At 38.2% G+C, this 22,908-nt stretch overlaps 1 protein-coding gene across 2 annotated transcripts; it reads right to left on the reverse strand.

The window, feature by feature from the left end:
- Positions 1 to 407: 407 nt before the first annotated feature.
- Positions 408 to 21,230, reverse strand: ghrb (growth hormone receptor b). 2 transcript variants are annotated; one of them, XM_067573920.1, is made up of 9 exons: positions 20,994 to 21,230; positions 16,094 to 16,232; positions 7,569 to 7,689; positions 5,255 to 5,433; positions 4,497 to 4,675; positions 4,007 to 4,151; positions 3,807 to 3,897; positions 3,475 to 3,544; positions 408 to 2,283 (listed from the first exon to the last, which is right to left on the reverse strand). In XM_067573920.1, the coding sequence occupies exons 2-9, from the start codon at positions 16,194 to 16,196 to the stop codon at positions 1,393 to 1,395; spliced, it is 1,779 nt and encodes a 592-aa protein (XP_067430021.1). In that variant the 5' UTR covers positions 16,197 to 16,232; positions 20,994 to 21,230; the 3' UTR covers positions 408 to 1,392. The 2 variants fall into 2 exon arrangements, with proteins under 2 accessions (XP_067430021.1, XP_067430022.1); XM_067573921.1 differs by having other exon boundaries at positions 16,094 to 16,242.
- Positions 21,231 to 22,908: the final 1,678 nt, after the last annotated feature.

Raw genomic sequence — 22,908 nt, forward strand, 5'->3', positions numbered from 1 at the left:
GGTTCGAAGTATCGTTAATCGATTACATTTACGTCAGCAGTGAATAATAAGTATATTAAGTATGCTATGTAAGTGTAAGTTATGTACAATTTCCAGGTGTATTTCCTGTTGTTACACTAAAATTCTACACCACATTTCAGAGAAAGGAAGTATTTAAATATTTTAAAAAATGCAATGTAGTTGTTAATTTATGTACTGGTATGTATGTTCATCAATAATAACAACCTGAAAGGGAAATGTTTCATAAATATGAACATATTAAATATATAACATTATTATATATAATATATAATGACTAATAACAGCAGGTCTATTCCTCTTTGTACAGAAACAGAAATTCTGCCATCTCTGCAGCAGTGATGTGGAAACCTTAACTAGCTTAGATTAATAACAAGATAGACAATGGCAAAAGTAGGAAAGTTGTTTATTTATAACTACTGTAGCACTTGCAGTCAAAATGCAGTAACTGTACAAATTCAATATTGTTGACCGTGTACCACAAACTTTAAATTTGCATTAAATGCACTGTTGACCAGAAACTAAGTAAAAAATAAAAACATTAATAGTGCATGCATTAATAGACATTTTTATATTAACACTTAATGAAATGACTACCTCTACTGTAAAAGGTGTTACTCAAGAGATAAAACCACAGGAAATAATCACTGACTCTGCAGCTCTACAGAGCTTCTTAGCTTCTTTTAGTTCATAGCACCAAATAGTAGAGAGACAAAATTAAGGACTAGCTGGTGAAAAAAGTGGAGCATCTAGCAGCTAAAGAGCCGGATATTTTTGTCAGTATATGATGGACAGTTAAAGTGAACTAACATTCATCAATTGGACAGAAAGAAGACTCCAAATGAATGATCATGTAGCTTTTTGTCTGCTTGATGAGTAAACAGACAACTGTTTGCAAAAGCTTTATAAGGCATTTATGTTTTAGGGCTGTGTCTGTCAGCTTGTTTGTGGGTTATTCTGCCCCCCAGTGGCCAAAACATGATTAATGCAACTTGAACAAAGATAGTTATTTTGAATACTTGGTATTTAGGTATCAGAGTGTTGAATTATTGAGGCAATTTCCAAGCCCAGATTGTTTTATTTCCCTTTGAGCAGTTCCCTTTAAACAACTGCAGTAAAACACATTCTTTTGTTTATTCAATCACACTTCAAACCATGTTGACTTTACAGCTTTGTCAGAGAGTGCAGTGGAGGTCAGAGGAGGTAGAGGTAGTGGCAGGACAGGCACAGATTCCCCCCACCCCCCCCCCAACTATTTTAGGCAAGCTGACATTCAATACTAAACCTTGCCAACAGTCAATCTTAAAGACTGTTCCCAAGCTTATCTCTGCCTTCAATTAAATAGTCTTACACTTTGCACTTTTCACTGCTGATCTACGGTGTGATGCTTCCCAAAAGGTCAGGGGGCAGGTAGCCGTCTGGTGTTGGCATGGTTTTTGGGATTATCAGCTGGGGGGCAGGTGCTGAGTTTGGTGTCAGTAAGAGGCTGTTCTGCCTGTCAACACCCTCTACAACAGTGTAGACAGGAGCAGGAGGAAGAGGGGATATGGGGTTGCTATCTGATTCATGGTAAGGCCTCTGGTAGTCCCCAGATGACGGGGACTGAACAGGACTCGAGTTTCCTCCTGTCTGACAAGGTTCTCCCATGTCCCCTGTGGACAACCCTGGGCTGATTTTCCCTGCGTTGAGCTCTGAGGTGTAACCTCCGTGTTCTGCATTCACTACCAGGAGCTGAATCTTTTCTTTCTCCTTCTCTTCTATGATGTCTTTCTCTGTGTCTTTGTTAGTGGTTTTCTCCACCTCAGTCTGTTCCTCAGGTGACAGCAGCACCTTGCCAGATGACCTCACCTCGCTCACCTGGGTGTACAACACCTCTCTGCCCGGGGCTACTAAAGGAGACTCCCCAGTGGTAGGGCTTTGGATCGGGGAGTTTGGCTCAGAAGATGCTGGGCCTGATGGTTCCTTACTGACGATTTCATTTCTGATGAGAGGATGGAAAGGTGACGCTTCCGGGTCGCTGGGTAGATCCGGGTCGCAGCAGCTGGCACGGCCCGAGTCATCGTCTCTGAAGCCAATGGAGAGGGGAGAGCAGTTGGACGATAAGGAGCGGTCCATGAGACAGTCCGTGTCCAGGTCTGTCAGTCTGTCATTCTGCTCCTCAATGTCCAGATCAATGAATTCCACCCACGGGTCGCTGTTGTACAGCTCCGGCCTCAGATCAGGGGGGCCACCCAGGATGGATACCAACTCCTTCAGCTTCCCTTTCTGTGCGATAAAGTAAACACAGTTCATACACTCAGTTGACACACTAAGCAGTCAACCTACCTGTTAGGTCAGGTTGTAAACAAACTCCAAGATTAGTCAAACTTGTTTGAAGATGAAAAAAGCAAAAAAAAAAACTGTCAGCTGAAAACATTCAATCACAGTTTATGGACTGACTTCTTGCTTTAACTTTGACCCTCTTAGTTCTGACTCTTGACTCTTCATAGTTCTGTGCACAGTTTTACTGTGTAGTGAGGGATTATCAGCAACATTTCATCTGTGCACACTTTTAGTTTTCCATCCAAATAAGTGGTTTAGATAATCAGAATAAGCTGCTGGCTTGTTTACAAACTGAATGATCATCTGATTGCTTGTGTCTGTTGCTTTGTTCGACTTCATTGTAGTGATGCTGCCATATTCCCAGATCTCTGCTATTAATGTTGCTGAGTAAAATTTTGTCATAACCATTAGGAAAGCTTACCAAAGCAACAAAAATAAGCTGTAACAATCTTCATGGTAAGCACACTCAAAGCACAGAAAATATATTTCCCCAATTAGTGGTATAAAGAGAACCACACACACATACACCATCCTGCCCACACAGACACACATACCCATGCCCTGCCTGTCCCAAAGCCTCCCAACCCCCACACATCCACCTCAAAAACAGATACATATTAAAAACACCAAAAGACACAATCAGACACGACAAAAACTGAGAACCAAACAATCTAATAAATAGGCAAGGACATAAATATCACAAAATCCTTATGCATTATCGCCCACTGAGACGTCAGCCAAAACCTCAATACACCAGAGTCTAAGAGAATTTAGTGTGTGGAGCTCAAAGCATCATAAAATTATCTACACATTTGAAAAACCTGAACACAGCTTCTCCTTACAGAATTAATGAGTCTCATTTAGTCAAGATAATACACGGACCTCAATTTGGAGTGAGAATATATGTTTTTGGTTATTTAGGTGAACTGATTCTTTAAGTTAGACATTTGGGACCAATGTTGTTAAAAAAACAACTTCAAATTGAATTTAAGTCAAAAGCTACACTGGACAAGTTTTCTGTGGGCCTGAAAATCATTTCTCTTCTACATTTCATGTGAAGTATCACTTTAATATCCACTGTGCTAGTAACTTAGGACAAGTCAAGGTCAAGCATAATCAAGTGTTGATAGATACCTTGAGTAGTTCAGGGTCAATTCCTTTTATTTTAGGTCCAGGAACAGGAGGCAAAAGAATAACCATCAACCTTAATGAAGAGAAAAAGGAAAAATGTTACATTTTACATGATGCAGCAACAAAACTGGAGAAAAGCTTGACTTTGGACCTCAATATAAACACTGCAGATGTACAGAATGTGTTATTCTCTAACACCTTTGAAGTGGCGCCCTTGATAACAGAGAGACTGTACTTTCTCAAGGTCGAGCAGCACACTGCAATTCATCATTTCTCTGAGCTTTTCAAAACCTGTCAGCCCTACAAAGAAGCCTTGGTGGTTGTTAAATACTTACTTTTCCTGCTGCGATATGACAACCAACATCAGGATAGCCACTAAACACAAGGCACCGAAGATAAGCAAAGCCGCCACAGGGAATCTCGACACTGGAGAAGAAGTACACACAAATTCACATATACAAACTGAAGAGCCTTGATAAGAGCACTTCTAACAACTTTGCCCTTCCAGCCTGTTAACACGGCAGTGAGCGTTTACCTTTAGAGTGGATGTGGACCAATACAGAGTCGCTGAATTCTCCAAACTTTTTCCCACCACGCATTTTGCACCGTACCCGAACCTCATGATCCACATTAGTTTGAAGCCCATACAGGGAGCACTTTGTGCTTTTCACAAGGTCGACCTGTGATGAAGAAAATAATATTCGAATTCCAAACAAAGTGCTATAGCATGGAGGTTACAGAAATATCGTTTCATTCTCATATTGTTCTCATTCTCATTATTGTTGATAGAATATTTACATTAATTTACATTAACAGAAAACCTGAGATTTTGTTTACTGTTATATATAAATACAAAAAATGACATATATACAGTACCAGTTTCCAAACTTTTGACTGGTACTGTAAATCATATATATGTATTTTACAAACATAAGATAAAAATCTGCATTAAGTGATATATACCTAAAGATGTTTGTTAGCGCACAAAAATAAAACAGGATTTAAACAAACAAATAAACACCTACCACTTCCCAGCGGTCAGAGTCAACTCTTCGGTACTGGACCTCATACTGCAGCGTCATCCATCCCATCGCCACGTCTGCAGACTGAGGTGGCTTCCAGCTCAGCATTACGTCGTAAAACGTGCTGGTCACACTTGCATTCAGCAGTGTCCAGTTCAGGCTGACTGGTGGATCCGGTTGCACTGCAGAAGATACATTTTTTTAGTTGTTAAGTCATCAGCTATTGAATAAGAACATCAGTATTTTTTTACTGACAGTGTATTGCAACATTTTACACACACAGATTCATGGATTATTTCTATAGTATGTGGGTGATGGAGGACTGTTGGAGTCAAGAGGTCCTCAGTTGGACAAAATTAGTTAGTCTGTCAAAAGGTATAAGACTTCAAACCACCAACATGTTTTTGATGCAACTAATGGTCAGCAATTCTCAGCAATAGTCATTCAATGTATCTACATTCCGTAATTACCTCTCTATATAGTAGTTTTCATTGTTAGTGGCAGAGTCCACCATTCGCGTGCTGGATTCAAGTTGCCATAGGCATTAATCTGTTCCTCATATCGTTTTAAGGCCTCCCACAAACATTTGGAACCTGGCTGCCAGCATTTGCTCCCATTCAGCCATAAGAGCATTAGTGAAGCTGGATACTGATGTTAGGCAATAAGGCACATTTGATTTGTTTTCAAGTGGAAAATGGGAAAACCTTCTTTATTCTGGATCATGACAACTGGGACAGCTGGCAGTGAGGTGGTAAACTCACCAATGTCTTGGAGGAGGAAAACGATCTCGTCATACAGGGTGGCTTGATCCCTTGAGCGGAGCTGGACACTGTAATATGTCCAGACAGATGTGTAGGTTTCATTGAAGAAGCACTCGTTTGGCCTGTCTGTGCTGTAGTGAGGACACTCACTCCACTCTTTAGGAGAGGCAGGGGGGGGTCTGCAAGGAGGGGGAAGACAACATGTAGTCTAAAACACTGCGTGAAGGAGAGGAAGGAGGTGACATGATACAATGACAATGCTAAAAGCAGTTTCTAAATATTTTAGGATGTTTGAAGCTATAAATCATGACAGGATATATAAATGTGTCAAACAGAAAAAACATATGTTTCAGCTATTCTTAAAGCCTTATGAGTCTCTTGAGGTGTAAAGCTTGTCTTGTAGGTGGCGCTAAGGGAAAGCTTATGCAGTTGTTAAAATCAAAAGTGGTCCTCTGGGAGGGATGAATGTGCTCTGTAAATTTCATGGCAATCTGCCAATTAGATTATCTTGTGTATGAAGCTGAAAAAAATTTAAATTTAGAAAAAACCCATTTGATTTGTGAAGATTACATTACATCAGATAAACCCCATTGCATAACAGCGCTTCTCAGAATTTATCCTGGGAACTTCAATTTCTATTTATTACACAAGTAAGCAAATTATAAGCTACATTGTAAAGACATTTCCTTGTCGTACAATTCTGGACCAAATTAGACAATAAAAGAAAATAAACCTGTACCATTTTAAATAACAGTAAAGTAAGCACACTTAATATTTAGAAAATAATGTCCACATATTCACTGAGTGAAGGCACAGATGCAAAGACCAATCTTGGGATTTCAAGAATCGATTTTGAATCATTTACCTGATAATTGCAGTTAATCAGAAAATAGTTTTTTTGTTTTTTTACCCAGGTCTATCATTGAGTGTCTATAATTGAGATGGTTCATCCCCTGGGGAGCATGATTGTGCTCTTGATTATGATTGGTTAATTTTAGTGTAATCTGCTGATTAGATATGGACATTTTTGTGTCCTTGTGGAAATTGTGGCCAAAGGCGGGTGAAAGAAATCAATAGGAATGAAAAGACCAAAATCAATAATTAATTTGTCCTACTAAGAAGTATTTTCTGTATAGCCAAAGCTAATTCCTCCATTCCATATAGCTCCATTGTCGTCCAAAAACTATTAAAAACACATCATGAGCCACACTGTTGCACTGGCTGATTTGTTCCTTCATTACCATAAACACACTCACTATAGTTAATTCTGAGTTGATCCCACACACACTGTCCTGCTGCCATAAATATTAAAACACCTGATGTGTATTAATCCGCTGCTGAAAACAGTCACCAACAAATGCACCATGTTTACTCCTGTGTGAGTAACGTTTGTAAAAAACAGTTGTTTTAGGAAATTACTGAGCCTTTTTTTAAAAATGAAACTATATATTTGTGACTTGTTTTTTAAGATTTATGTCTTCAGTAGGACCAAATGAGTCTGGGGCTGAGACAGACAGGGTGGGCAAATCAGAAAAGCACTGATAGGTGGACTGAGATATTGTTAGTTTTGGTGGGAGTTAGTAAATATATGTGAAAGAAGTTAACTATTTGACGAGAGAAATACTAATATACCCTAAGTTGTGCTTTTTAAAAGTAATATCTCAACTAAGTGTAACCCTTTAACTGGACTTTTGCCTTGTCAACAGAGTGAGCAGGTGCACCGTATGCCAGATAAGGCTTGGACACAATGTGTGCATTTGAGCTGTAAAAGCAGTGACGACCTTGATCAGCATAGTTGAGTAAGAGAGAATAAAAAAGTTGCTGACCAAAGGTGTTTAAAATGTTTTAAAAACTTGAGAATGCAGCTTATATTCTCTTTAACCTCTTCCTTCCCCTCTTTCCCTATCAGACATATATAGTATGTACAAACTAATTTCACATATAACCCACTTTTTGCTCTTTCCTGAGATAATTTGTCATCATCATCATCATCATCATCAAAATCTTATAAATTTAAGTGTATATGAAAATAAAATCTAAGTAAAAAAAAACAAACAAAAAACGATAAACCTTTTTGTATTACATCTTTATATCAAGCATTATTTTTCTGTTATAATGATTATACTTTTCTTTCATGAACATTATTTTAAAAAGCCTGGTCAAGGCTAAAAAAATAAAAATCTATAGAATCCTTCTTTTCTCTTTCTCTTGGGCAATGACAAGCTATTTTTCATCTGTGACCTTTGGTTTACTTGAAAGCACAGAGAAACTTTGTATTTCTGTCACTCAGTAATGACAAAGCTTTTCCCCTCACTTTTTGTTAAGGTAGAATAAACGGAGATCTCCCGGCTCAGAGAGTTTCTGGAAAGTGCCGACATTCCATCTGCAGTGGAAAGTCTCCATGTTGGTGGACACACAGCCAGTGAGGTGTGGGACTGTAGGGAAACAGAGAGAGAGAAGAAAAGATTGAATTATTTTTGATACTGTAAATATCCGTTTTGCTTTCATCTCATTGTTGCCACTTTTATAACTAATCTTTGCCTTTGAGGACGGCTGAGCTGCACTTCAGGGACGGGATAATAACTGTAACCCAAGTCCTGTGTGCAGCACAGCCACAAGGCAAATACCAGAATTTTCCTGGAAGTCATTTTACTACTTTTCAACGAAGGCTGCAGCTAGAGAGTTCACTGCCACAGCTCTAGTGGAAGAAGCTATTCGGTGTCTCAGTTCTAAGAAATTCACTTGCACAGAAAGTACCACTTGGATCCTGTTTTGCTGGCTGCATGAATTCAAACCATGCGTGCACAAAGCATGTTTCTACAGCTCTCTTGCAACTTGCAACTGTGTAACAATTTCTGTTCTGTCTTTTCATGTGTGCTGGTGTGTGAACCATTAAGGAGGCTGGGGCGCTGCCCCTCCTGAAATTCCAATTGTGAAATACATATTTTAATGAAAAAATGTTTTTGTTATTGTTGTGTGTGTGTGTGTATAATTTCAGTTGTTACCCAGATAGCAAAATTGCTGTGGCCCAGATCCAGCTTACATACGACTTTTTCGGCACTTTCATCTGGCTCACATACCTCACAGAATGATGGCACATGGGTACTTTTCTCCACCTGATGCCAGTATGTGTGTAATATGTTTGGCTTTTCCTAGTTGGTCCCTGATTGCTTGACACCGCACACCGAAAATAATTGGATCTGGGGCAGAAAATTTTACGCCCAAGAAATGTTGCCAGACTAGGTGATTTACTATTAGATAATATTTACCCCCCTGAAAGCAGGCAACGCGTACATGAATCATTGTGGTACTGTGGTGATAATCGTAAAGTGAAAGCAGGTAAGAGGCCACCAAAAGATAATAACTTTTAGAAACTGCTAGTCTAGCCGAGAAAAAAATTATAAAAACAAACAAACAAACAAAAAACCCTCACCTTAGTCTAGTGGTATCTATCCGTACAAAGTTTTGATTTAATTAGCACAGGTTTTAAGATATCTGATAAATTTTATTGGTGTTGCTCCCACATTGAAAAAACTCTCCAGACTCATTTCTTTCCAAAATAAAGTTTTAGTTACTCTAAGTAATCCACAGAACACACTATCATCAGTTTTCATGGCAAGTATTTCTGCTGATTGTGACGTATGAAGGATTATCCAGAGTAATCGGGACTAATATCTCAAGAATTTGAATCACCCCCTACGTTACTGGCCAATATTAACTTATCACACATATATTGGTATCAGCGCCAACAGTAACATGGAATTGCAGCAGAGAAATGCCAAAGATATGTGAGAGGAAATTTTGAAATATGGTTGCCTCATAGTTTGTTCACCAGAGAACAAGTTGTTTATTTAACTGCACATGTACCACAGTACATATCTTGGACACAATTCTTTAAAACCAAATTTAAATGTGTCCAAAAATACAATTAAAATTAACTTTGCAGTCTCAATCCCGCCAGAGCTAAGTGCAAATGTTTGTTTGATGTGGGTGAACTGGCCCTTTAAGCAAAAAAGCTGAGAGAGGGTTTTTTTTTTTTTTTGCATTCCGTTAAGTAAACACAGCTGACTGTATTACCAGGAGGCTCTCTGATCAATGCTTCTGAGGAAAGCGGCAGCAGTCCGCTGGCAACATTTCAGGGAGGAACAATAACACAAGCCCGGGCTGGCTGAGTACCGAGAAGTGTGAGGACAAGATGGCTCCTTTACAGTTGAGAGGCAGCACTTTGAGCAGATGATGAATACCTCTGGCCTCCTTAGGGTGTTTCAAGGAAGGGGAGTTACAGGTTAAAAATAACCTGTTTACCAGACCCCCGACTCCTCCTTGGAACTGTGCTTAGCTCAGCATTAAGAGAAAAATCAATTTGACGCTCAGCTATGCAGAGCATTTTTCTGGCTCACTCTATCATGATAAATGAGGGCATGTGGGTGGTTTGTTAGTCGTGTGTGAGTAACAGAGAAAATGTGTTAAAGAGATAGTTTTGCCATATTCATTATCATTTAGCACATTTTTGTGTGCTTGTGAGTGCTGAAAGTGCAGAGGGTACATTCATCATACATTATTGAACTTGAAAATCCGAATAAAGATCAAATTCAGAGAATGAGAGCAGTGGTGCACAACAGATGTACTCAAGTACTGTGTTAAGTACAATTTTGACATAGAGTGTAAGAGTGGGATGATTTGATGAAATAGTCTATATCGTGAGACAATAAAACTCCTCTCTGTCACAGCTACGGCTGTGCCTCTAGTTTCCCTTACAATTCCCTACAAGGAGGCGTAAGGGTCTGTTTGTCTGTCTGCATCTATGTGGCGTGGGCGTGGTACTCCTTACCTGACTCTCCTGGTACCTGGCTGATTGCAAAAACCTGTCTTCCATCAAGCTTATCATCCTGCAGCTTATCTACTCTAGCTCTTCACCCACTCTTCACCAGATCGCTGTTTCTATCTCAGTGGTAGCCAACGCTTCGGGCTTCTCACTTGTATTATAGTGATAATTTCCAAGTGTTGATACCTCGCTAAGTGCTATTTCTCTCTCCGGCACTCCTGGGCCACAACTCACCTGCCTATCTGCCTGCCTGCCTGCTCACCCGCTCTCCAACCCACTACCACCTGCTCCCCTTTGCCAGTCCTCACCATTCTCCGTCATTCATCACCCCCCTCCAGCCCTCTGCCTCAGCCTGCTTCATCGCCACTCCATCCACCCCCATTCCCCGCTTCCCTGGCGGTAAATCCTTTTTCATTCATCTCAATTCAAGTCTGTGTCTGCGTTTGGGTAAACATTACAAATCATAATACTCTCATGGTTCCGTTTGACATACCGTTTAAAATGCGGTATCTCTGTTTGTATCAGACCAATGTGGGTGAATCAAGGAGCAGGGTTAATTTATGGCAATAATGGATTTCCAACATTGTTACATCAAAGTGACGAAATGGAAGCATTGAAACTCATTCTTGACCTGGGGAACAGTAAGAACACCACCTGTGACTTAAGACCACCTGTGGTCATGTATTTAATTCATCTGGGTTATCTGAATACTGCTTCTCAAATGAATGCGGACCATGATCTTTCCCTAGACTTAACCAGATTCTGTGAGTGCTCAAACATAACCATGAAAAAGATGAATGATGCTTTAGTTGGTACAATCAGATATTGTATTGCAAGAATGGACACTGTAGCAAAACAAATGAAATGTACGTCGTCAGTGAACATTTCGTTAGTAGTATAAACATAACTGATAGGAGACAGAGTTCTTTATTTGAGTGCTTTGCAGATTTTACGTTACATACAAAACATACAATCTATTTAACTTATATGCACTGTTTGCTTATTTGATGCAATTGCATTATCAGAGTTTTCGCTGCCTAACTCAAAGGTAGGCCATCTTTGTATTACTGGCTGTTGCTGCTGTCACAGAATTATCCAACTCTCCCACAGAATTTGACTCAGTCATCAAAATTTGTTAGACGTAAAAAGCGACTCCCCCCCAATCCCTCCCCATGTTGCCACTAGTTACAAATGACTGTATCCACACATAGTAGAAGGCCAGATATGCCAATTGAGTGAATTTGGTGTGTGTCACACCTTGCATTTTTAATATATGAGGAGAGTCAGATTTTTGGTAGATGTGAAAGGCAACCCAACAAAATATGACTCCCTCCTCAGTCCCCTGTTGCCACTAGTGACCAATAGGTCCAGATCAAGTCAGCAAAGAGATTTTGTTTGAGTCGCACCTTGAATTGTTTAATATAGCCTAAGAGGAATCTTGAATTTCGTTTAGTGAAACAAAATCCCCCATAAAACCATCTCCCTGCCGATTTAATATTCTTTCATTATTCATTTATCCTGCAGTAAACCAAAGATAATAAGACTGTTTCCAGTAAAGATATTTAAACATAAGTGGAGATCTGAGTAGCTTGTAGCATGATGTGTGTGCGCGTTCACACGAAGGGGAGTGAAGGGCGAAGGGGAGGCTGCTCTCCACTGCTGCACCCATGACGTTAATAACACAGCGGAGCACTCCGTCTCCCGCTCAATTTGTTATTATACAGGCAGGAGACTGTAAGATGCTATCAAATTCATTCATTCATTCATTAATGCAATTAACTTTTTAAAAGAAAAAGGCTGCAGACTATTTATCTTATTTGCCAATTCTGTTTCATATTGTATTTCAGTGGAATGATACCAGTGAATGGTTTGGCATACAGTATACTGGAGCAAGAGACTGAAAATAGTGCCCCCTTTTCTATTTATTCAATCAAGAATCACTTTTGAATCAAGAAGTGATTCTGTATCAAATCGGCACCAAGTATCGTGATAGTACTCAACCAGGAGATTAGCATATCGTCCCAAGCCTACAAAATAAACGCCATAATTTGTCACAAACCTACATTTTTCGTCTTTTTGTTCCATCTTGGTATAAAATTTAAATCCCTGTGGACATTTTCATCTGTCATATAGTGACTTTTTCACTTAAGCACACGACACTCTTAAGGTACATGCAGAAAACTGTGTACACTGCAGCACACACGTTCTCCAACCTTTGTCACCTTTGTCTCAAAAAAATCCAGGGAAAACCCTAATTATTATTACATCAGTAACAATAAGCCATGATAGATAAAACTGAGATGATGATCTGATTCAACAGAAATTTCATTTGCATCAATCTTGACAATCAATTACAATTATTGAAATCATATTTGAGTATTTTTTTCGAGCAAAATTGCCAAAAGTTTGCCAGCCACTCAAATGTAAAGATTTTCTGCTTAAATGTGTCTCAAATGATAGTAAATTGAATATGTTTCGGTTTTGAACTATTGTATGTGATATTTTATGGACCAAACAATTAATCAACAACAATCAATCAACCAAGTAAACAATTTACAATTTTGAATGCAGGACTTTTACTTCTGAGTATTTTTATATTGTGGTTTTGCTACTTCTACTCAACTATTGGATCTAAAATACTTCTTCCACCACTGAGTGAAAATGAGAATGAGATATGAGAATGAGATAAAAAAAAAGAACAAAAAGGAAAAAAGACACCTACATTGTGAACATCAGATCCTTTTTGTCAGAGAATGTAGTTAGAATAACTACATTAACTTACAAACTGACAGGCTTCATTTACGTGCTTGTGCGTCAAAGTAAGTGCTGCTGTGTTTGCTCAACAGCTGCCAAGCAGAGTTCACTTCTGGTGTAAGTAAACATGTGAGCAGTGGATGTCAGGCGCTTTCTAAACACAGTTATCAGAGCCACAAAACACACAATTTTCAAGACGGTAATATCAATTTGCAGCATACTCTCTTACAGGATTCCTCTTTCTGAGACAAAATGCCACAATCCTAAAAAAATCCTAAAAAGTAAACATGTTTACAACATGATTTTCTTTTTCTCTCTGAGCACTGCTGACACAATCTATTTCAGGGTGAAACAAAACATCCTCACTCAATCTGTTTTGATAAGCCCAGATGTGTTTCCTTTTAACCGTGATTTCGAGGGGGGCAGGAAATAGCAGCAAGCATTAATTTCCTTAAAAGGACTAACTCACAGTGCATTCAGATAATCTCATAAATTATCAGGTAGAACACAGCTTGTAGTCTCTCTTTGTTTATGCTCCCTCTTGATGATAATTAGTGTGTGTTTTTCCTATTATAGCATTAACATCTGCACAGTGTGTTGGTGGAAAGCCTTCATTAGTCTCTTTCCTGTGAGCTCACAGGGCAAACGGTTATTTAGAGAGTCACATGTTCAAACATCAATCAGTGAACTCTCAGGGGGAAATACCTTGTCCTCTGCATTTAGAAATATATTTCCTTTCTATGGCTAAAGGTCACAACGCTCACATCAATGATTACAGCTCTGGACCTTTTACTAACCTAATGAGTCTTAAGGGCAAAAAATGTGGAAAAAAACATTGTATGCCCTAAAGTGTAGAGCGACTGTATGCCCTCTCCAGCCAAGGAAAGTAATCACATTAAGAACCAATGTCCTGATTCCCAAGCAATATAAACTGTGGTGGTTAGGGCATACAGGTGGGGAGGAGTCTGCCCTACAGAGACCATTCATTTCCTACATTTCCTGGAAGTGGTATTGCAACAGAGTTGGGAAGTGAGGGGAGTTATTTCTGGCAACTAGTGTTCTGAAAGTAAAAGTGGTGCTCATTTTCTAATTGACAATGTCAGTCGACTGATGGAGCAGGAGGACATGGACTTCTCCTGGTTGAATCATCAGTACAAAAGATGAGCAACAGTGTTACAAAAATACATGGTTCTTTGATAAAAAGTGAAAGGTAGAAGTGGAGACATATAACATCCTCACAGAGTTTAATAGGTATTATAGATATAGATATTTTTTAATTTTAATTTTTAAAAAAAATACTACCAAAATACTACCAAAAGAGCCGTTTCTTACAAAGGTAGCCATTGCTGTTGGGGCGAAGGAACATGAGTGACTGAGTGAATCTGTCACTTATTGACATGTTTTTAATAGTTTTGGGTCAATAACGGAGGTCTATGACACAGAGGAACACTATATATCAGGCTTTGGATTCATGTACAATACTTGTAAGTAGGATGAGTCCATTGTTGTTTTGAGTCTCCACATGAGATTTGCTGACAATAAGAAAAATATAAGAAATTGCCAACCTTCTCCTTTAAGCTACGTGATGAGATTAAGTAGGTGGATAGTAGCAACCTGTCTATCATTACAAGGATCAAATGTAGTCAGTAGCAACAATGACAGTAGCAGAATTCACATACTGCCACAAAATAAGAAACACCAACATTGCTGGGCGGCACACAGCAGTAGCAGCTAAATGTCTGAAACCACCTTAATATTTGAGTACTTTGTCATGTAAGTTGTGTAAGTGTGTTGATGTATTTGTTAGTTGTCCTTTTCTTTCCTTCTAGTGTTTTCCTACAATGAACCAGCATTTAATTAAAGATTAGTCATGATGCTGTCAGTAAAAATAGGCGGGTTGGGGTAGCTAATGTTGCTGGTTAGCAAAAGGTAGCCAGTCAACATAGCAAGGGTATCTTCCTTGGCGTCTGTCTGCTAATATCTGTTAGGATATCTGTTATCTGTTATGATAAAGTCACCTCTCTTGGAAGATGGATCATAAACATGTTTTTAATGTGTAATGTGACCTTGTCTCTATGTTTGTTATACTGACTGCTTCGCTATCTCTTTCTTGTAAGAATGCAGTGCGTCTTCATGTTTTGGTGAGCCAAAGACAATTTTCCACCCTGGTGGACAATAAATAGATATATTCTATTCTATTCTATTCTGACATGTTTCATTTGTATTAATTATTTTGTTACATGCAGACCGAACAGACTGTTCAGAATCATGAGATGAGGGCAGCGATTTAGAAATCTCCAGGCTAATAAAAGTTGTCAAACTTGCTACCCAGTCTGCATAAACTACAGTACAAGCTGGTGGAGGCACCACTGATTTCTATGAATAAGTTGTAAGTTCTCACTCACTGCCATATTTTTGCTACAGGGGGAAAACATGACTGTCAGAACACAGCAGCCTTGTTCAATCCCACATAAAGGCATGAAACAAAAACAGCATAATTCAAGTAGCAGGAGAGCCACAGTAGCTGGGAAACACGTCCTCCGTCCACATCACCGGTAAGCTACTGACAGTGTTATGTAACAAGACAAAGCACAGGATGTCCGTGCGTGACTTTAATGGTCAATGCAGACTTAGTTTATATCTGTGGATAAAACACCATCCATGTATGCAAATACACAGCGTTTCTACTGCCGCTGAGGGGCTGTTTGGTACAAAAGGGTGGCCTCTACACACTAAACAGCCCATTGTTGGAGTGGAGTACTCTCTGCTCTCCAGAATTCCTGGGAAGCCACTTCACTAGAAATCTGTTGGCCGCTCTCTGTGGCTCTCTGTGGAGGGCTTCACTGTTGTGCAACACACTTCATATTCATTTCAACACCACAGCGGCACAGTCACTGTGCAGCTGTAAATGTTTTATATTGTTCCAAACTGAAATAGTCATGTGGCCCATTAAAAGCAAGATTTATCTCAAAAATCTGTTCCATCTGGTGTTCTGATCTGATTTTGAAACCTAAGAGAGCAACAGGAATTCAAAAATCTGGGCATCAGGAGACACCAGATGTCAAAGAAAGCATCATCAGTGCCAAGCATAAAGGTTGCAAACAACATAACACAATATGTTCATCTGCTGTAATTATGTAATAAACATAATTTCAAACATGTCTCAAGTCATCAAATGCCTACAAATGTCTTAAAATTCTAATCTAATTATGCTGCGCAAGTGAACTAAAGCCAAATAGATACCAATATGCAAAACATACCTTGCTCAGAAGATGACTGCAGTGCTGAAGCAGTGAAGATGTGAAAGAAGAAGAGGAACACGGTGAGAGCTGCAGCCATGCTGTCGAACTGTGGAGGGAACATGTGGGGAATGGTAGTTTCTCAGTGCAGTCCACCCAGCTGAAACACACTGAAACAGCCCAGCCCACCACCACCATTAAACAGGCGTGCTCTGACCACTCCTTACTCTTTTTAAAAAAGAGAACAAGTTGGGTACACACATGATTAAACCATATAGAGTCATAGAACAGATCATCAAAAGTGCTTTAGATAAAAACATTCATCAAATGACTTCATGTTTGAGTCTGTAGACGCAGCTCTAGTGTATGCATAGCAGCTTTTCTAGGTTATTCTATAGCTTCACATTTGGCTGGATGAACTCCAACCACTTTGCATATATTTTGCCTGATACTTGAAATTTTACCTCTTTAGAAAGGGAACCCAATAGACCCTTTTGCTATCTACGCCTTGTATGTTTTCTAAGCAGCATGAATAATACAATTTACTGTTGTACTGCTTTAAGTTCTTTAAGGCTTTTGATTTGTGTAGGATTTTACTTTTATATGTGCAGTCACACATTTGGTTGCTTTAAAAGGATCTTAATTCTGATTTGACACTTCAACTGATATCTGCTCTCAGTTTTTAGACTTGAACTGACACTAACTTCTTTCAGGACTTCACACTGATACTTCCAGCTCCTTTTATTACTTACACTTCAACTGACGCATCAACTCATTATATAGCTTGCGTTTCATATCGTAACTTCAACTGCCACTTTCAACTCCTTTCACAACCCTCACTTCAACTAATACTGTACTTTAACTTCACTCAGTGCTGCTACACTTACACTGAAACTGTCACTTCAGTTTCATCAAGTGCTTACACTTTCAACTGAAACTTCAACTCTATTCAGCACATCCATTTTAGGTTCAACTTCTTTCAGAAATCTTCTTTCGATGTTTACACTTTAACTGACATTTCAACTCCTTTCAGCATCTTCACAACTTCACCCAGTGCCTACACTAAAGCTGTCACTTCGTCTTCATCCACTGCTAACACTTTAAACAGAAACTCCTTTGAGTAATTCCATTTTAAGCGCCACTTAAGCTCCTTTCAGTTTTTACATTTGAACTGACACAAATTCCTTTCAGGTATTCAGTGAAACTGACTCTTTCAGCTCCTTTTATTACTTACACTTCTACTAACATTTCACCTCCTTTCATTGCTTACCCTTTCTGCTCATGATTCATCTAACACCTTGACTCCTTTCAGCACTTTAACTTAAACTGATACTGTGCTTCAGCTTCATTCATCGCTTACACTTGAACTTCATTTAGCGCTTACACTGAAACTGAAACCTCAACAACCGGCATCATTTTAACCGCCACTTTAAATTATTTTAGTGATTCTGTTCAGACTGTCACTCCCATCTCTTTCACCACTTCCTTTACTATCTGTCATATTAACATTATTTATTCAATATGTAGATTTCCATATTTTTTTCATGTCATTTAAAATTCAATGAAAAAAATGAAAAAACCCAAGTCAGGAATCACAGGACAGCGCACTTATTGGACAGCAGGGAGGACCAGCAGGTCTGAATCAGAGTCTGAGCATGTTTTATTCATTAGGTTCTTCGTGGAATTCACACTGTTTATCCTTCCTGGAGAGGCGCGTTTCACAACAGTAAACAGTTTTACACTGAACATGATATCCATTTCCAGCCAAGCGTGCTAGGTTCCTGCCAGCAATTTTGAAATTCATCTCTACTACACTCTGGGGCCTATTTAGATCTCATTTAGTGGTCCTGCATGGGGATTCATACAGGATTTATATGATTTTGTCTTCTAATGCAGAGTTCTTCAACCCCTAAGTTGGGGCCCTTTATGAGACTAATTTTCATATTTTGATGGCAATTTCATGCATATAAAATTGCTGGTATTATGACAATTTCAGGGCCTAATAATTTGTGTCAATAGCCAGAAAAGGTTGGAAAACTAGTACTGTATGTGGCCTGAAGAGAAAAACCTTGAGAACCAGTCACTAAAGCAATTTTGTGAAGAGAGAGTACACGTGGGGACGGATAACATAGTAAATCAGGTGTCCATGAGAAATCAAATGTGAACAATAGATTTTTAAGCGAGATACAGATGGAAAAGATCATTATTGCATATGAATTGACACAATTGATCAGAGAGCAAAACTGCCCACTAGTGCTGACGTGATTAGTCAATTAAGATAAGCTGATGAAAATAAAATTAATCAACAACTAGCCTATTTCAATGATTAAGACTAATCTTTGAAGTAATTTATAAAGCACTAATAACAAATGTTAAACATTTAATCAATTAATTGAAAAAAATTGTTTGACAGATTGATTAAGAAAATAAGCTAATATTTGTTGCTGTTGATGTTATCATGCAGAGTGAACACCTAAAGAATTGAATGAAATTTAGCTATTTTAGGAGGTCTGTCTATTATCAACAACATGTTTCATGGTTAAATGTTCACTTTTTCCTGTACGTACATAATCACATACAAAACAAGTCATGCTCAGTCACAGAACCTCCTCATTTCCTCTCCTCACACCTACAGACTTGTGTTCTCAAGCTTTGACACATTGATTTTCTTTATTGTTTTTTTCCAGAGTCTCCTGTCTTGTGAGTTCAGTATCTTTGATCTTACTCCTACAGCTCTATGTTGCAGATTATGTAGGTGGAAGATATGCAGTGTTGTGATTATATATTATCCTTCTATCATACTTTGTCTTTGTTATAGTGACATAAAATTCACCCTGGTTGCTTCAAATATCCCAGCTGCCTATGCAGCATTCACTGTATTGTATTTCTGTTCTGATGTACAGGCAGGCCAATACTGATTTATCACATCTATAACAACCAAATATGAATGCTACTTGCTAATAGAATATATCTAATGGGCTGATATATTGTGTTTTTTTAAATGTTTTTTACTCTCATATGTCAATATACGCCTAAAAAATTCAGCATCTGTCGGACTGCATTTGGTTCAATATGTTCTCATATGTAATATGCTAAAAATAATTATGGTTACACAATCTTTCACTACTTGTGTTCAGGTTATAGTTAACAGTGAAAGCTCTCTCTTGCTGTTCATCTGACTGTTCATGTTTTCCGTTATTATAATTACATGTATCTCCAGTGTTGAGGCCAGGAGTGAGAAGGTTTTACTAGCCTCTATCATGCTCAGTTTCTCCTATAATAAACATGGTTGTAGTCTCAGCATTATTACTTTGTAATCTCTGTTTACCACTGTTTCCTTCACACAGTTGAGAACGGACAAGTTTTTTTTTACACTCTGGGATGTCTCATGCTGATAAGACACAATAAAATAACAAGTGTGGGCTGCAGACTAAATGACCCTCACAGCTGCAGATGGCACAGACTGTTTTAGAGACTCTACAAACACACTCAAGGTTGTGACAGAAATTTGTAGAGAAACATATCACAGGATTTTACTTTACTTTATCACCTGATGTGATATATAATACAGTTTTTATTTTGTAATATATGATAATGTTTAGTATTTTGAGCTGGGCTATTTTGAGTGATTTTTACTCAGGGTTCAGTCTGATATTTATTTTCCCTTGGACTCAGTTTCTCAACCAACCTCACATGGGGCCATCAGACATGCAGACAGGGTCATGGGAGGTTTCTTAGATTGTTAGTCTGATAAATTTTAAATTTAAAAAGTCTGCAACTGACGATGATATGATGATACAATAGTTATGTTCATAGTGACATTTATTGTTTATGTTTTGCAGACAAAACCACAGGAAAGAGACACCAGGGCGAGATCATAGCGTAACAGAAAAATTACATTATGCAGAAAAATAAGCCTGAAGCTGAAGGTTTTATTTTTTTTCAGTTCAAACAAAAGTCATTCATTGCAGAAGCACTATTTATGTATCTGCAGCAGTTTAAGTATGCAACATTAGCCATAGAACATTACTCGTATTTTATGAGTCAGTATATTTGGATATAAGATCTTTAGCTACAATGTAAGGAGTAACTAAATGTATGATGCAGTGGAATTAAACGTAGGCTATAGTAAAGTAATATTTTTAGGGGTGCAAGTAACGTTTATTTTCATTATTCATTTCTAGATTCACTTATTAATTGTTTATTCTATGAAATATATATAAAATAGGTAAACTCGTTACAGTTTCTGAGACCCCAAAATTCTGTCCTTTCAAATTTCCAAACCAGCAGTCCAAAAACTCCATAGATATTCAGTTTACTATTACATGAGATAAAGAAAAAGGGGCAAATACTCACTACTGAGAGGTGGAACTATAGAGAGCGTTTGGCATTTAAAAAAAATGAACATAGTATCCCTTTAAAATCTCATCAAATGGAAATCAAGTAACCTAAGTCCCTCAAAATTGTACTTTATAGAGTCTTGAATATTTATGTAGGACTTAAAAATACTTTACTTTCCACAAAGTATCATGTGTAGACTCAACAGATTAACAACATTTAAACCTTGACAGGCTATTTTTGTATATTATAGGCCTAGAAAAAAATAAACCTATACTTGAAACTTAAACCAGTACTTTGACTACATCTCCAGTTTGTTTTTAAACTGTTTTCACGGTGAAGTAAGAGCTTTTTCCCCGGTGTACTATCTGGGCTTGTGCAAGATTCATGGAGAAAATGTAAATAAAGCCCTAAATATAGCCCTGACACAATATCCGTATGCATACAACAAGGAGTTTACTGCTCTACAGAGGACAGTGGAGATTTCAGTTGATGATTATGAGTTTAACTGGTCACTGACAGACACGTAAAGCTGCGTAAACAGACATAAACATGCAGGACGGACATGAGAACTATAACTCACCGCTGTGGTGAAGTGGACAGCAGTCCTAAAGGTTTCACAGGTTTCCTTTATTCAAGAGCGACTACTGTAAACTCACATTCACACAAAAAGCCAACCGTTCCTCCAAACAGACCGCGGAAACCCTCTAATCTCCAGCCGGGAGCGCGTTGAACAGATATCCATGCGAGTTGGTGACTCCGGCTGACAGGCTGACGGTGTGTGGTTGTTTGGTTTGGAGAAGCAGCACAGCTGTTGTTTCTGCGGCAGAGAGCTGGAGGCCATCTGGCGGTGGCGTCTGTGTACAGCAGGAAAACAAGCAACAGATCTCCAAGAAAAGCTGACTGAAACATGAGCTGCAGGTGCTAACAATGTGAGGTCAGAAGGGACGTAGCCAGGATTTTACAAACACTGAGGCCAAGTACCTTAAAATGTTCAACCAGGCACCAAAAAGAAAGTCTCATCAGCATTTCATTTAGATTTGTGTGTTTTATTTATTCATATCTCAAAGCCCTCTACCCACTGCCTCGTTTCTTATGGGGGAATACTTCATTCTTAAAAGCTTGAAGATACAAACGTATTGTAAATAGCAGTAGCCTACACAGTAGGCATATAAAATACACTCCATGTCTAAGATTGTCTGGGAAAAATAAAGAAGACAACACCTCATGTGTCCTTAATGGGGGCAGCCCTGGAGGTCAGTAAACACATTTGTTGGCAGTTTAAAAGGGCACTCATCAATTCTCAAAGACTAAGTCATTGTCAATCATTTTTATAAATACATACAAGTTATAATTATATAAATGAAATATAATAAACATATAAATCAATAAATTGACAATCAAATAAATAACCAAGTGTTGAAATATATACATAAATATATACATAAATATCAAATGAAAATATAAATGCATTAAATTGAGAAGTAGGTAATAAAATAAACACATAAATTGATGATACTTCCTCACTCATTTATTTATTTACTTAATATTATGACTCATCTGGTCTATAATGTACTACAGGGATGCAGTATTGCATTGATGTTGATGTTGGGAGTCTCACAAGACACATACTTTTAAAAGAATGGTCAAAACTGAAACAGTAGAGGCCAAGTTATACTAACTTTTAGTCCCCAGTGGCTCAAACTCCAAAAACAGAGGGATCTTACACTTCCCAAAATGCAACTCACCTGACCCTCCCTGCCTGGTAGCAAGAAACTGTGCCGTCAGTATTTAATTTCATCTTATTTTACCCTGTCTTTTGTATATTTTGTCTTTTGTCCTTTGTACCTGTTTTGGCTAGTTTTTTCCTTTCCCCCCATGTATATGGATAGAATAATATTAAATTATACCACGACCTTCAAATGTAAGTTAAATAATAGTAATAAATAAGGAGGAAAATAATTATTTTACTTCTATTATAGGAATAAAATCAGTGGTAGAAAAAAAGTATTTAAAATCTTTGGCCTTCTCTAACACATTTGACTCATAGACAAAATAAAAACTGTATTTCTCAGTGACCTGTTGAAAAAGCATACATGTCAGTTTTGCCCCTGTGATGTAGAAAACATTCAGAACTTAGATGTAGCTCTTGTCAGGGCTCAACAGATCTTTTTTTGAGTTTGAGAGTGAACATATGTTCCATTCCTGTTTGTTTTGGTACGAGACTTTAGTTTTCACATATTCATAGATTGTGGCTTCTATTGTTCTGCAATTGAACAATAATCCATTATATTCAATTACAAGGAGATATATTAAATCTAAACCAGTATTAGCAGTAAAGTGTAGCTAAATATAAATGACAAACGTGATGTGTTGGTTATAAAGTATTTTAATGTTCTGGTTCAGGTGGCTCTGACTTCTTCATGCACAAACAATCTCATTTTATGTGCTTATCTCATACTCTGACATGCCAAGTCAATACAACTATCAGATAAATG

The sequence above is a fragment of the Thunnus thynnus genome, chromosome 19 (genome assembly GCF_963924715.1).
Source record: "Thunnus thynnus chromosome 19, fThuThy2.1, whole genome shotgun sequence".
NCBI lineage: Eukaryota > Metazoa > Chordata > Actinopteri > Scombriformes > Scombridae > Thunnus > Thunnus thynnus.